Here is a 13,737-nt window from a genome sequence, read left to right as displayed (position 1 = left end):
ACCATGAGTCAATTATACACGTTCAGCTCACATGAGAAAAGTTATGTTAGGCATATTTATACTAAGTACTAATTATCCCATTACCTAGAAGAATTAAATGTATCACCATAGATTTTTTATTTCACAAATTTGTATTTCACAAATTCACTAGTTTTAAATCGTCATTATAAATGAAATAGAATTTTATTAGATCATCATCATGAGGCATTGAACCTTACACTCAAGTTGGATTGGAGTTCTGAGAAGCAGTTGTCTTACTTCTGCTTGGTTATTTCCCTTGATGAAGGAACTTTTGACTTAACAAAAGGTTATAAAAGGAATAGGCTGTACTGGTATCCCCTGTGACTGTGCCAGTTGGAAGAGAATAACTTAACTGTCATTTGACTTGTTTCATCTTCATTTTTAAAAAATACTTATTTTTATCATTCTTTTCTTTTTCAATTTTGAGTTCCAAATTTTCTTCCTCCCTTCTATCCCCTCTCCCACCACTGAGAAGGCAAACATATTTCTACGTGTAAAATCATGCAAAACATTTCCATGTTAAATAATTTTTTTAAAGCAAGAAAAATAATGAATGTGAAAAAAATTATACTTCAATTTGTACTCAAGAGTTCATCAGTTCTCTGGAGATAACATTTTTTATCATGAGTTCTTTGGTTTATCATCATTGTAACATTGCTGTTACTGTGCACAATGATTTCCTGGCTCTTCTTAGTTCACTTTTCATAAGTTCATATAGGTCTTGCCATGTTTTTCCAAAACCCCATCATTTCCCATAGCACAATAGTACTCCATCACAAGCTTCTTCATCTCTCCCCTTGATTTGTAGGGACAACTCTTTGTCACTACCAAAAAAAAAACTGCTATGACTATTTTTGAATATATAGATACTTTTCCTATTTCTTTGATGTCTGGGGTACAGACCTAGTAATGGTATTTTGGGGTCAAAGGGTATGCATAATTTTATAATAACCCTTTGGACTTTGTTCTAGATTGTTTTCCAAAATGGCTGGGCTGGTTCACTATTCCATAAGCAATTCATTAGTGGGGTTTTTTTTGATATTTAAAAATTTTTCCCTCATCCCTTCTAGTTCTTGTCATTTCTAATATGTGTGAGGTGATGCTTCAAGACTTTAAAAATTTTGCCTTTCTCTAATCACTAGTGATTTAAAGCATTTTTTTCATATGACAATAGATAGCTTTGATTTTTTGAATTCTAAAACTTTGCTTTTTTTATATCCTTTGACCATTCATCAATTGGGGAATGGCTCTTATTTTTATAAATTTGATTAAGTTATATACTTGGTATATATTTGAGAAATGAGGCCTTTATCAAAGAAACTTGCTATTAAAATTTTTTGATATTACTTCGTTGTCTATAATACCTTTTAGCAAAATTATGTTTCCTTGATTATTGTTTTTAACTAGGTCTATTTTTACTTTGGCATTGTTTGAGATCATGATTGCTACTCCTTGTGTTTTTTAAAAAATTGAATTGAAGTATATTAGATCCTTACTTAAACTCTGAGTGTATCTTTTAAAGAATGTATCTCATAAACAATATATTATTGAATTCTAGTTTCTAATCTATTCTTCTATTCACTTCCATTTTGTGGGTGAATTCTTCTCATTCACCTTCAGGGTTAGGAATACTAATGTATTATATCCCTCTGTCCCATTTTCTTCTCTTTCTTCTTTCTCTTTTTATCTTATCCCTCCTCAAAAGTATTTTTGGGTATAGGTAATGGATAGAGCATCAGGCCTGGAGTCAGGAGGACCCCAGTTCAAAACTGGTTGCAGATACTTACTGACTATATGACTCTCATAATCCTGTTTGCCTGGTCCTTGCCTTTCTGTCTTAAGAGTTTTTGCTGACAGAAAGTAAGAGTTTTACTCCCAAAAAAGTATTTTGCCTCCCTTAATCTTTCCTCCCTTTTATCATTCTTTCCTTGGCCATCCCCTCCCCCTCTTATCTCCTTCCCCTCCCATTTCCTTATTGGGTGAGATACATTTCTATACCCAATTAAGTATGTTTATAGTAAGTCCTCTCTACACTGAAACTGAAACCCTGAACTGTATATGGCCAATAGAGTTGTCAGTCAGTGCCTTCTATACCTACTTCCAATAAAGAGTCCCATATAATTTCTTTCTGAATGCTTGATTGACCACTTTACCATTTCTGGGCTGAGAGCTTCCATAGCCACTGCTGCTACATGTGTAGGCTCCAAACAGGGTTCCACTCCCAGTCACAGACAGCTTCTGCCAACCTCTTAATTTTTCTTTGACCATTTGTTGGCTTTGCCACTCCAAAATTTGATTTGAGGCATTTAAAAAAAGTTGTTTGGAGGGGAATATTGAGAGAGTTCAGCTGGGTTACCTCTAATCTAACATTTTATTTCCACCTCCTGCCTTCTTTTTTTTGCCTTTTTTTTTTAAACCCTTACCTTCTGTCTTGGAGTCAATACTGTGTATTGGCTCCAAGGCAGAAGAGTGGTCAGGGCTAGGCAATGGGGGTCAAGTGACTTGCCCAGGGTCACACAGCTGGGAAGTATCTGAGGCCAGATTTGAACCTAAGGACCTCCCATCTCTAGGCCTGACTCTCAATCCACTGAGCTACCCAGCTGCCCTCGCCAACCTCCTGCCTTCTGCTCATCTAGAAGTTATGTTGTCAGAGGACTACTCACTGACTTGATAACAGGAAGAGCTGCAAAAAGCCATGTTTCTTTCCTCAGATTCTTCCCTTCATAGCTATCTCTGCTTCAATGAACCTTTGTCTTCTTCTTCCCTCTTTTCCCTATACCTCTCTTTCCTCTTTCTCTGTCTTCCACTGTCCCCTCTTCCATCTCTAACAATTCTCAAATGTCTGACAGTAGAATATTCATTATTCCCCTTTTAGTTTTCCTTCCTTTTGTCTTTTTCATATTTGTTGGCCGTGGGTGGGAGGACCATAGTAAATAAAACCAAATTTGCTAGAAAAAGCTTATGGATAAGATAATTAAAATAATTTCTTGAATTGCAGGAAAGACTTAAAATTTGTCAGTGACGTTGAGAAGGAAATGAAAGCCCTTGTGGAAGCTGTAAATAAGGTTGGTAGCCAAACATCTGAACCAATACCAAAAACTCAACTTATAAACCAAAAATAAATTTCACCTGCATTGAAGTTGATGGAACAATCTTACGAAAAAGGAGTGGAACTAGGGAAGAATGTTGATTCATTTGCAGAACTGCCAACTGCAAAGATGGCGTTTGCATTGCTAATAAGCACGCAGGGTCATGACATTCAGTCAGCAAGTATTTCTTAAGTTTCTGCTGAGTGTCAGGCATGGTGCTACACAGTGGAAGCATAAAAACGAGGAATGAAAGAAGTTCAGCTTTTGAGATGTTTATGTTACCAAGTAAAGAGTGAGCAGATTGATAAATTGGGGAATTGCTGTTAAAAAAAATCATCATAATAGCGGATCTGTGAGCCAAAAGACAAAACATAGCTTTATACACATGATATTTAACTAATCAAGATTTCGTGGTGAAATCTAGATAATTGAAATCTAAATCCACGATGTTATTTCCATTTAAAATTATATTTAAGGGTTTTTTTGTTTCTTAATGACTCAAGTTACCATGTCTCTCTTACCTCCCCATTACAGGGGAAAAATGCTAAGAAAAGTCATTGCTACCCTCCGATGAATAGAGACCATCGAAAACTCATCTATGAGTTGGCTCAAGTTTATGGTATCGAGAGTGTGAGTTATGACAGTGAACCGAAGCGCAACGTTGTTATCACTGCAGTGAGGTATGTTACGTTTGACTTACCTATTTTAAGTTGAAGAGAAACCAATAATAATTTTAAGGTTTTGAATATTTCTGTCAGAAATATGTGGTTTGTTTTTGATTGGCAGCCTCACTCTATGTATTTCTAAGTTCTGAATCAAAAAAGAGCCATTGCTTCACTTAATGGGGCCAAATTATCCTAAATATGAACAAATGACTGTAGAAAAAGAATCAGTTTGAAACTACACAGTCTTTGCTTTTATCAGATCTTTCCCCAGTGTTCAATGGGCTTTTCTGTCACCTGCCAGACCGTGTGATGCTACATGCAATTTTAGGGGACATAGAAGAGCTACTCTCACCTGGAAATCACCCCAGGGGACCTCCCTGACCACATTTGCCATTCTTATCATTTACATGTGTCTTGGTCAACAAGCATTTATTAAATGCCTGCTGTATGCTGAGAACAGAGCTCAGAGCTAGAATGAATGAAACGATTCCTGTTCACAAGGAGTTTATGCTACAAGTACATACAGATTAGATGCAATATAGTTGAGAGGGGGACCTAATATTTAGGGAGATCAGGAAATGCTTTATGTAGATGGTAGTGTCTGAAGCTGCATCTTAAAGGAAAAGGATAGTTCCAGGCAGCAAGGGAAAGGAAGATATACAAAGGCCTGGAGTCAGGAGATGGAATACTGGGTGAGACTGGCTTGCAGAATGTAGAGAGCGGTGATGTACAGTGACACCAGAAAGATACATGAGGCCTGCGTTACGAAGGACCTTGAAAGATAAGTGGAAGAGTTTTTATGATGTTCTATAGGCCATGGGGAACTGCTGGAGCTTCTTGAATAGGGGAGTGGTTTAGTCAAATTACTTGGGCAACATTGGGAAATATAGATTGGAATAATGAAAAACTTGAGGCAGGAAGACCAGCTTAAGGCTTTTGTAACAATGGCCACATTTATCAGCTCATTGGCTCTGTGGAGTGAGGAACAAGGAAGAGAGAAGGATAACGATAATGCCAGAGTCACAAGTCTAGGAGATGTAAGTAAGAATGCTGATGCTCCTCAACAGCTAGAGGAGTTTAGAAAAGAAGAAGAGAGCTCGAAGGAGAAAAATAATGAATTCACTTTTGGACATGCTGGGCTTGACATATGTCTCTAAGACATCCAGTTGGAAATATTAAGCAGGCAGTTAGGGAAGGGGAATTGAAAAGAAGAGGCAGTATCTAAAACATCTTTATCTGTGACTCATCTACATAGAGATGATAATTAACCCTGTGAGAGCTGGGGAGGGGGAGGGAGGGAGGAAAAAAGAGGGAAGAAGGAAGGAAGGAGAGGGAGGGAGGAAGGAAGGAAGGAAGGAAGGAAGGAAGGAAGGAAGGAAGGAGGGAAGGAAGGAAACAAACCATTACTAATAAGCAAATAATTCTCTTTTCTACAATGAGAGAAATTGTGTAAAAGAATAGAATTGATGTTCCTCCAGGAATGTTTTGTCTCTATAAGGCACATAATTACACAGCTAAGCCCTTTAAGTTGAGTCATGTATAGTCCTAATGACAACCCTTTCCTTATAATAGTCACATTTCCCTAAGGCCTACAAAGCCCTATATCTATTAATAAGTTATAGCGTAAGCGCAAGCAGTTTTTTCTTATTCCTCCCTAAGGAGAACTTGCCACTCAGATACTCATAGTTGCTCCTGACTTGAAGGTACCCGGTCTTTCTGCTGTGACTGACAGAAATTTCTCACCTGAGGAAAGGCTGCTATTTAGTGCTAAACAAAGATTTTCTGCTATGTAGTCTGCACACAATTATTATTCCTTGGTCATCAGTCTCTCAAAAAGTTAGAATGAGCACAGAACACGGTTTTTGCTTGTCCTTTAATCCTAAAATCATAGCTTTAATATATACATATATACACATACATGACACTTAGACAAAAACATTAATGGTAGCTGTCACTTTTTCCATATTAATCTCTTTTTGGATACAAATTAAAATCCCACTATAGTACACATCCCAAAATCATAACTCAGGATTTTCCTCTCCCTGGTGACCTCTTTATTCCAGATCATCCAAATTTATGATATACCTATAAATACACTGCCCTTGTAAGTTGTTATTTTTAGCAGCCTGTCTTCCTATCATCAGATATTATCTCATCTGTCTGTCCTACCTTCCACATCCTAAAGAAATTCTCTTTCAGGCTTCTTTTCCTATCTTACTTTTCCCTTTAATATTTCAGAATTTATTTCAGGCCATTTTAAGTGATTCATAGAGCCATACCCAAGTGTTCCCTTTCTGTTTCTATTCCAAGTGTTATAGCATATCCTCAAGAAATGGATCAGGGAACCAGAAGAAAGCCAAAAGCTACTGAAGAGGAAACTGAGTTAGTGACTGTAAAATCAAACTGGGATAGGAAATGCCTAGAATCTGAAGTTAAAGTTTTAATCTTAGATAACTGGAATTAAGGAATAGAAATTTTAGGTGAGTTGGCAGTAGGCTTAATAGTTAAAATAGAGGGCATTTATTAAGCATTACCAATGCAGATTAGCACCTTCTCTCATGTGTAGTCTTGTGGCAGCAGTGGAGCACTGGAAGTTTCATTGATTTGGCCACGGTCACACAAGTTAGTGGACATCGGAGATGGGACTTGATCTCAGGTCTTCCTGACTTATGTAGAAAATACACACACGAAAGTAATTTCTGAGAGGATCGTAAAATACCTCCTCTAGGAAAGGTCTGATCCATAGGTTTGATGGAAGCCAGGGATTGAGAGGGGGAAAGAGCACATTCCAACCGAGGGACAGTTTTATGCAAAATCACAAAAGGAGATAGCATATTAGATGTGAAGAACAACAAGACAGCTGTATCGACTGGACTATAGAGTGAGTTGAGTGAAGGAAAACAGGGGTATATCACAAGGCTAGAAAGGTTTTTTGGGGCCATGTTTGAGAGCTGGAGCTTGAGTTGGAGAGGAACATAGTCTGACCTGTGCTTTAAAGGATATTGGTGATATAATAAAGGAGTTTAGTGCAATCAGATATTGTAATATAGTGCTTTTTTAAGCTTATAGTGATAAAATTTTAAAGGTTTTTTTGGTTTATATTATTTTTACCAATTTAGAGCAGATTTTTTTTGTTTTGATTGTTTTGTTTTTGCCAAGTTAGGGCAGTTTTTTTTTTCCCCACTATCCAAACCATCCCCTATTCTAAAATGCTCTTTTACTGTTGAGGCCACCACCATTCAATCTATTATCAATCTTAACATTTTTGCTTTCATAGCGTCTCTTGTATGTGCCCCTTTCTTTACATTCACACAGCCACCACTATAATTTATGCCATCTCTCACTTAGACTATATTGTAATAGCTTTCTAACTGGTCTTGCCTTGAATCTCTAATCCATCCTTCATTTGGCTGCTGAGGTGATTTTTAAAATATTGATCTGATCATGTCACTCCCCAACTAACCTCCAAGTTTGAATAGTTCTCCTCTAGGATCAAACATAAACTCCTGGCATTTCTGATTTTTCCAGTCTTCTTTCTTTTAACTCCCTTTCACACGCTGTACAATCCAGTGATGTGGGGCTTCTTGAGCTTTTTCCCTGCTTTACCCTATTTCTGCCCCCTCGGTTTTGCCTCATAGTTTCCTTGAATTCCTTCAAGAGTCAACTCAGCTCCTATTTCTGTGGGAGTCTCCCACCTACTGGTACCTTCTTCTCTGAACTTACTTTTCATCTGCTATATATTTCTTTTATAAACATGTTACTTACATGTTGGTGTAGTTATATATTGTCTGTTCCATTAGAATGTGTACTTCTCAAGAACAGAAATATCCCCTTCATAAAGTAAGTACTGTAAACCTTAAAATCTCTCAGACTTGTGAATGTTAAAAATTTCCCCATCAGGGAATTCTTAATTGGAACAAATTCCCTACTGAGAAACATTCCCCATTTTAATGTGAGAACTCGCCAGGATCAGAAATGGGAGGACCTCTACTCCAACCATACTTAAGACTGCTTTAGGGGAGAAAACTCCTTGCTAAACAAAGAAAGTACTTGGATCCATGCTTATGGTGGGGCAAGGAGTTCTTTGAGCCAGGCCTGTTTTTAAAATTGATACAATGAGATGCTAGGTACCTAAAAGGGTCTGGCAAGTTTTGTCTTAACGAGATTAGTTGACTCAGCTGTATTTTGACTGGTTCAGACTTACTGAGGAGATTTGTTGACTTAGCAGGAATTCAGATGGGCAATCCTTTGGAAAACGTCTACAGTGATTGGTAGATGTAGGGACTTAGGGGAGGTGACATGGGAGAAAAACCCCTATATAAGAAAAAGCAGAATCTCTTGAAGATATATCCTTTTGGAGAAATCCTTTTGGAGGATCTCTGATGAGGATCGATTGGGAAGAATCTCTTGAGAGAGGCTCTGGAGAAGGGAAGCTCTTGGAGGACAATCTCTAAGGAGGTCTCCCTGGAGCTCTCTCTGGTGAAGTTAGCTGAGATGGAGCTGGCCTGGTGTCACTAGAATCCTTGTTTAGGCAGACCTTGTGGTGAGTGTTAAAAAACTGACTGACTGATTCTCTCTCTTAAGACTCAGGTCTAGGCCATATTGACTTGAGGCCCTTCATAATTATTCCTTTCCTACTCTTTCTCTAATTCCTCATTATATTATTAATTAAAAATCTCTATAAAACCCAGTTGACTTGGGTATTTGAATAATTGGGAATATTTCCCTGGCGACCACCTTATATTTGATTTAAAAACCAAGACACTGTAGTGAAACATATTTTCTGCGGTCAAATTTACTCACCCACTCTTATATCTATCACAATTTATATCTTCCATCCTTTTAACTCACTACAGTTTATGGGCTTCACCATTTTAAATCTCACAGTTCTGAATAAATGCTTTTGACCAATTATTTAATATTTGATATTTTCTTTTATTAGGGGGAAGTCTCTTTGTCCTCCTACCACTCTCACAGCTATCCTGGAGAGGGAAATACAGTCACGACCTCCACCACCAATTCCTCATCACAAACAACAAACAGATAAGTAAGAATGTTTTGCTTGTGCTAATCGAAGTAGAGAATTATCCATGCTCTCTAATGGTACACCTCAGTCTTTGAACTCTGATTATTTGTGTTTTCTTGCCCAGTATGCCTGCAGCATAGTAGCTACTGTCGAGAGTACCACAGAGTGTTTAAGGCTACAAAAGACCTTGAATCTATTCTGACTTCATCTTTATAGATTAGGAAACAGGCCCAGAGAGGTAAAGTGAAACATTACATGTAGTTAAAAAAGCAAGTTCATGTTTGAGCTGAGATGAGACTCTGGGTGCACTTTGTTATGGTGCTGGTATATCAGCGATGTTTTCAAAAGAGGCTGCCCAGTCTTTGGCCACATCTTCTTTCCGTATAGCAGGGCTTCCCTCTGGAGTTCTGTTTGTTATGTAGATGCCAGTGGCATTTCTGAGCTCCATTTCCTCTTGCTCTCATTAGACAGCTCCACAGAATATCCTTTACACTCCATTTGAGAAATTCTCAACTGAAATGTTGCAGTAATGCCCCCTCCTTCACTCACCTTTGGGTGACCCAGAAGGCCGTGCTTTGTGATCTGAAGCTATCTGGCCTCCCTGGAAGAGTAGTGAGGTTAAAAATGATGGGCCTTTGTACGGTTTCCAAAAGTCACGCAGCTCACTTTCCTCCTCCTGTACCATTCTGGGTCCAGCTTGTTGAGTATCTGCAGTATGTCAGTCCAACTGATGAGCCAGTTTTATGAGTTTTCTAACCAGTTGCTTATTGTCTGAACAAGATAGTCTTTATCAGCTTAGTTTTCCTGTTGGGTTTTTAAGTCAGATTCTTCACTAATTAGCCTTTCGTAAGTTTGCCATTGTCAAATAAGAACAAGCTTGCTGGTGGTCCCTTACCTCTAACAATACTCTTCCATTTATGCTGTATATTTCTTTGGAATTTCTTCATCCTCACTCTTCATAGGAAAACCTTTTTTCCATTTGGACTAAGCACAGGAAATCATCTACAACTTTAGTGACCTTACTTTTCTCTGTTTGATCCCTTGTTTGATATTAATAATCAGTGAATCAGCAGGCATATTTTTTTTTAACCCTTACCTTCCCTCTTGGAGTCAATGCTGTGTATTGACTCCAAGGCAGAAGAATGATAAGGGCTAGGCCATGGGGGTCAAGTGACTTGCCCAGGGTCACATAGCTGGGAAGTGTCTGAGGCCACATTTGAACCTAGGACCTCCCGTGTCTAGGTCTGGCTCTCAATCCACTGAGCCACCCAGCTGCCCCCCAGGCATATCTTTTAAAGGAATCTTAAATTATTTTACCTTGTATATATACTAGGTTCTCTGTTAAAACCCTTAAGGCATCTTTTTCTCTTACCAACTCAAATGTTATTTTAATCACAAATAATAGGCTCAGTGGGAGCTGAGAATTTCTGCATCTTCCTGGCAGTGGTATGTCTAAAGGTGCAACCTGCTCAAGACTACCATTTGTAAAAACCTTTGTGTTGTTCCTTCATCAAAGTACTCTAAAAACATTATAGATGTTCATGAAGATTGTATAAAGATGGAAAAGTGAGAGTAGAGTTATCGACAATTTGTCACCTTTTTAAAAAAATTAACAGTATCTATTTTTGAAGGAATGGCTTCCCCTCTTTCGGATATTAAGAATTGATCCCTCAAAGGCCTCAAAATTGTGACCCATCCTAACTGTGTATGTAGTCTAGTTCAGCTTCTCTTATCCATTAGTGCAGTTTCTACTTCATGCAGGATAAGCAGGTACTGTGATGTTAGATTTCCTGTATTATAGTTGTTCTGCCATAGTTTTTAATAAACAATCTTTTCTGTTTTTCTTATATATATCTATTTTCATCTTTAATGATTTCAAATTTTATAGCGCAATTGGGTCCCTCAATAATAAGCCTTCTATAAATAATTTCACCTCTAGTGCTTTTCATTGTTTTATGAATTACTACTGCTTATAGTCTTCTACTTACCTCTTCCATAAGATTTTACAAACTAGTTTATAGTTTGAACTGATGTAGTCCTTGGCTACCATATTTCTCCAGTTGGCGAGGATATCAAGTAATTCTTAATTAAAAGATTATAGTCTCTTTTCCTCACCTCCTAGTTGGCAATTGCTATACTGGTTAAACTTCCTTAGGAAATGGTGTTAATGTTGGTTAAGACCTGTTTTTCATCAGTTTCCCATTTTTCATTGTCTCATTTTTAAGTAGGTCAGGTTCAATTTACTTCATTTTCATTCTTTTTTTAAATTTTCTAATTTTAGATGATTCTGATATTTTTCTAACAAGTCTTATTATGCAAAGAGCAAATTCAAAAGTGACTCCCACATGGTTTTCCTGTTATCTCTTACATAATTAATTTCATTTTTTGTGATATTAATTTGATATATGCTATGTCCAACATATCCCAGTTCTTTTCTTGAAACAAATATTCAGACTTCTATATGGTCTCTTTGTCTGTTTTTTCTCATTTCTTAGTCTTGAACCATATTTTCCAAGATTATTTGTCTTTCTCTATCCGTGCTTTTTGCACTTAAAAGTTGCTGAGTAATTAGGCACTGGAATCAGAATCCAGAATGCCTGAATTCAGTTGTGGCCTCAGACACTTTTTTAGCTGCATGACCCTGAGCAAGTCATTAAACCTCCATCTGCCCCAATTTCCTCCTCTGTAAAATGGAAATAATTGCTCTTACTTTTCAGGATTGTTAGGAGAATAAAATGATGTAAGATTTATGGAGTAATTGGCACCTTTTTAAACACATTATATAAATTTTAGCTAATATTATTATTGTTATAGTATATGTTGATATAATGAAAGACCTTATTGAATTCACAAGTTTTTCTACCACTTTATTCTCTACAGTAGATGTTGGCATAAGAGTTGCAGTTATTTTCTTGGTGTTTTTTTTTTGGGGGGGGGGCAAGTGTTTATCATGAACTCTGCAATATGAGATAACCAAGTATCTCAAATGATACTACTTGTTGCCCTTGGATCAGTAAAAAACCAACTCCATCAACTCCTTTATTTGTCTTTCAAAGGAGAATGGTGTCATCCTTCCTTCGTTTATTTGTAATTTTTTGTTTGTTTCTTTTAAACCTATCTGTTAGATAAACCTTTGAAGTATTTTCATTATTTTTGCATTTAAAAAGATTAAAATGTGGATTGGTTAGCCCTTCTCCTTTAAAAAAACAAAACACCCTTATCTTCTGTCTTAGAATTAATACTCTATATTGGTTCCAAGTCAGAAGAGCTATATGGGCTAGGCAATGTAGGTTAAGTGACTTGCCCAGGGTCACATAGCTGGTAAGTATCTAGGGCCACATTTGAACCCAAGTCCTCCTCTCTATAAGCCTTCAGTCCTTTGAACCACCTAGCCCTAATTATCCCTTTTTTAAAAGTGCAATTATTTGAAATAGTGGGGAAAAGTTTTTATTACTCAACTTTTTAATGTACATTGCATGCTAGAATATTGATGTTTTATCTCCTTCATTTACATTGAACTTAAGTATTATTAAATGTTTTCTAAGTAAAGTACCACATAAAATTGTAGTGGAAGGTGGGGGAAGTATGGTGTTGGTAGTAGATTTGAGATGTTGGGCTTGGAATCAAAAGATCTTGTTTTGAATCTGTTTGGCTATGACTTTATGACTAGGTAGAAAATACTACGTGCCTTTGCATATTTAAGGTGGGTGTAATAAAATGGATTCGAAAGAGTTTTGTAAACTGAAATATAATAGTTTTTATGATAATATTGTTATTATTAATGCATCAGCCACATAGCGTGACTATAAATTGATGAGGATATTCTCATAACTTGCACACAACTTTGTACAAATTAAATAGTGTTAATAGATCTGACATGTTGAAGCCATTTAAAAAAATTTGGCAAGTGGTAAATAAATCAACTTCTGGAACATATACCAATGCTTCCATAGCATTATTTTCCCCCAAAAAAAGTTGATTCTCATCAAATACTGTTTTTGTTTCAGAAATCCTGGTAGCAGCGGAGTGCAGAAAGTAGCAAAGGAACCAGTGATTGACTACTTTGACGTTCAAGATTGAGGAAAATAATGTGCCAATCAGAAATCTAGAAGTCTCTTTTAGATGTAATGAAAAGATTGATTCATTTACCAACTGACATAATCATCATGCAAGTTTTTAACTCCCATATAATCAGTGTTTAGCACACTGTTTTGTACTGCTAAGTCCAGGGCATGAGTGTGCTCAGAAATTTGTTGACTATTATTCCTGCCTGTACAGCAAGTTTCAATATAATTCAAACTCTGCTTGTATATTTACTTGATTAGCTTACTACCCTACTCCCCTGGCTTTTTTTAGCAACTTGCTGTACCATTCAGTTACAGTGCTAATTTGAAAGGGGAAGGGAAAGTGTTGGTTTAGATTTTTTTTTTTTTAGAGAAACCAGAACTGCCATTTGATTTTATTATCTGTTGCATTATTGTAATTTTAATGGAATTGGAATGTCTTAACTACTTGCAATGAAAATAAGATCTACATTTTTCACTGGAATATCAACTTTTCAAACTGCATTCAGCACTAACTAGAGTTTTCTTTATGTTTATTCATCTATAAATAATTATCATCTCTATGGTTTATGCCCCTCGCTCAATAAGTTATCCATTTCTAGTAATCTTTAAAAAAGACAGTTCTCTATAGTCCATACAGTAAGAAATTTATCTTCTCTTTCTGGTATCACATAGGCTATGTGTGTGTGTGTGTGTGTGTGAGTGTGAGTGTGCGTGCGTGTGCATATGCGCTTGGATTCCTCATTTTAAAACATGCCATCAAATTTACTGAAAAATTTGACAAATCTATACGCTGATGCACCTAACACATTTCATATAATTGCATAAATCTTGATCAGAAAAAACATCTGATTTCTAGAATTTATTTGATC

General features: G+C 36.8%; 1 protein-coding gene across 1 annotated transcript in view; it reads left to right on the top strand.

The window, feature by feature from the left end:
* NFX1 (nuclear transcription factor, X-box binding 1) overlaps positions 1-13,428 on the top strand; it is an 87,386-nt gene extending 73,958 nt beyond the window's left edge. Inside the window, exons 21-24 of the mRNA XM_007497896.2 lie at positions 3,020-3,086; positions 3,645-3,790; positions 8,718-8,822; positions 12,809-13,428. Of these exons, the coding sequence (XP_007497958.1) occupies positions 3,020-3,086; positions 3,645-3,790; positions 8,718-8,822; positions 12,809-12,881 (391 nt within the window). The 3' untranslated portion in view covers positions 12,882-13,428. The remainder of the gene's footprint in view (positions 1-3,019; positions 3,087-3,644; positions 3,791-8,717; positions 8,823-12,808) is intronic.
* The last annotated feature ends 309 nt before the right edge of the window (positions 13,429-13,737 follow it).

Source organism: Monodelphis domestica, chromosome 7 (assembly GCF_027887165.1).
Source record: "Monodelphis domestica isolate mMonDom1 chromosome 7, mMonDom1.pri, whole genome shotgun sequence".
NCBI classification, from domain to species: domain Eukaryota; kingdom Metazoa; phylum Chordata; class Mammalia; order Didelphimorphia; family Didelphidae; genus Monodelphis; species Monodelphis domestica.
Note: the sequence above shows the minus strand (reverse complement) of the source record. Positions and strands in the feature narration are given on the sequence as shown.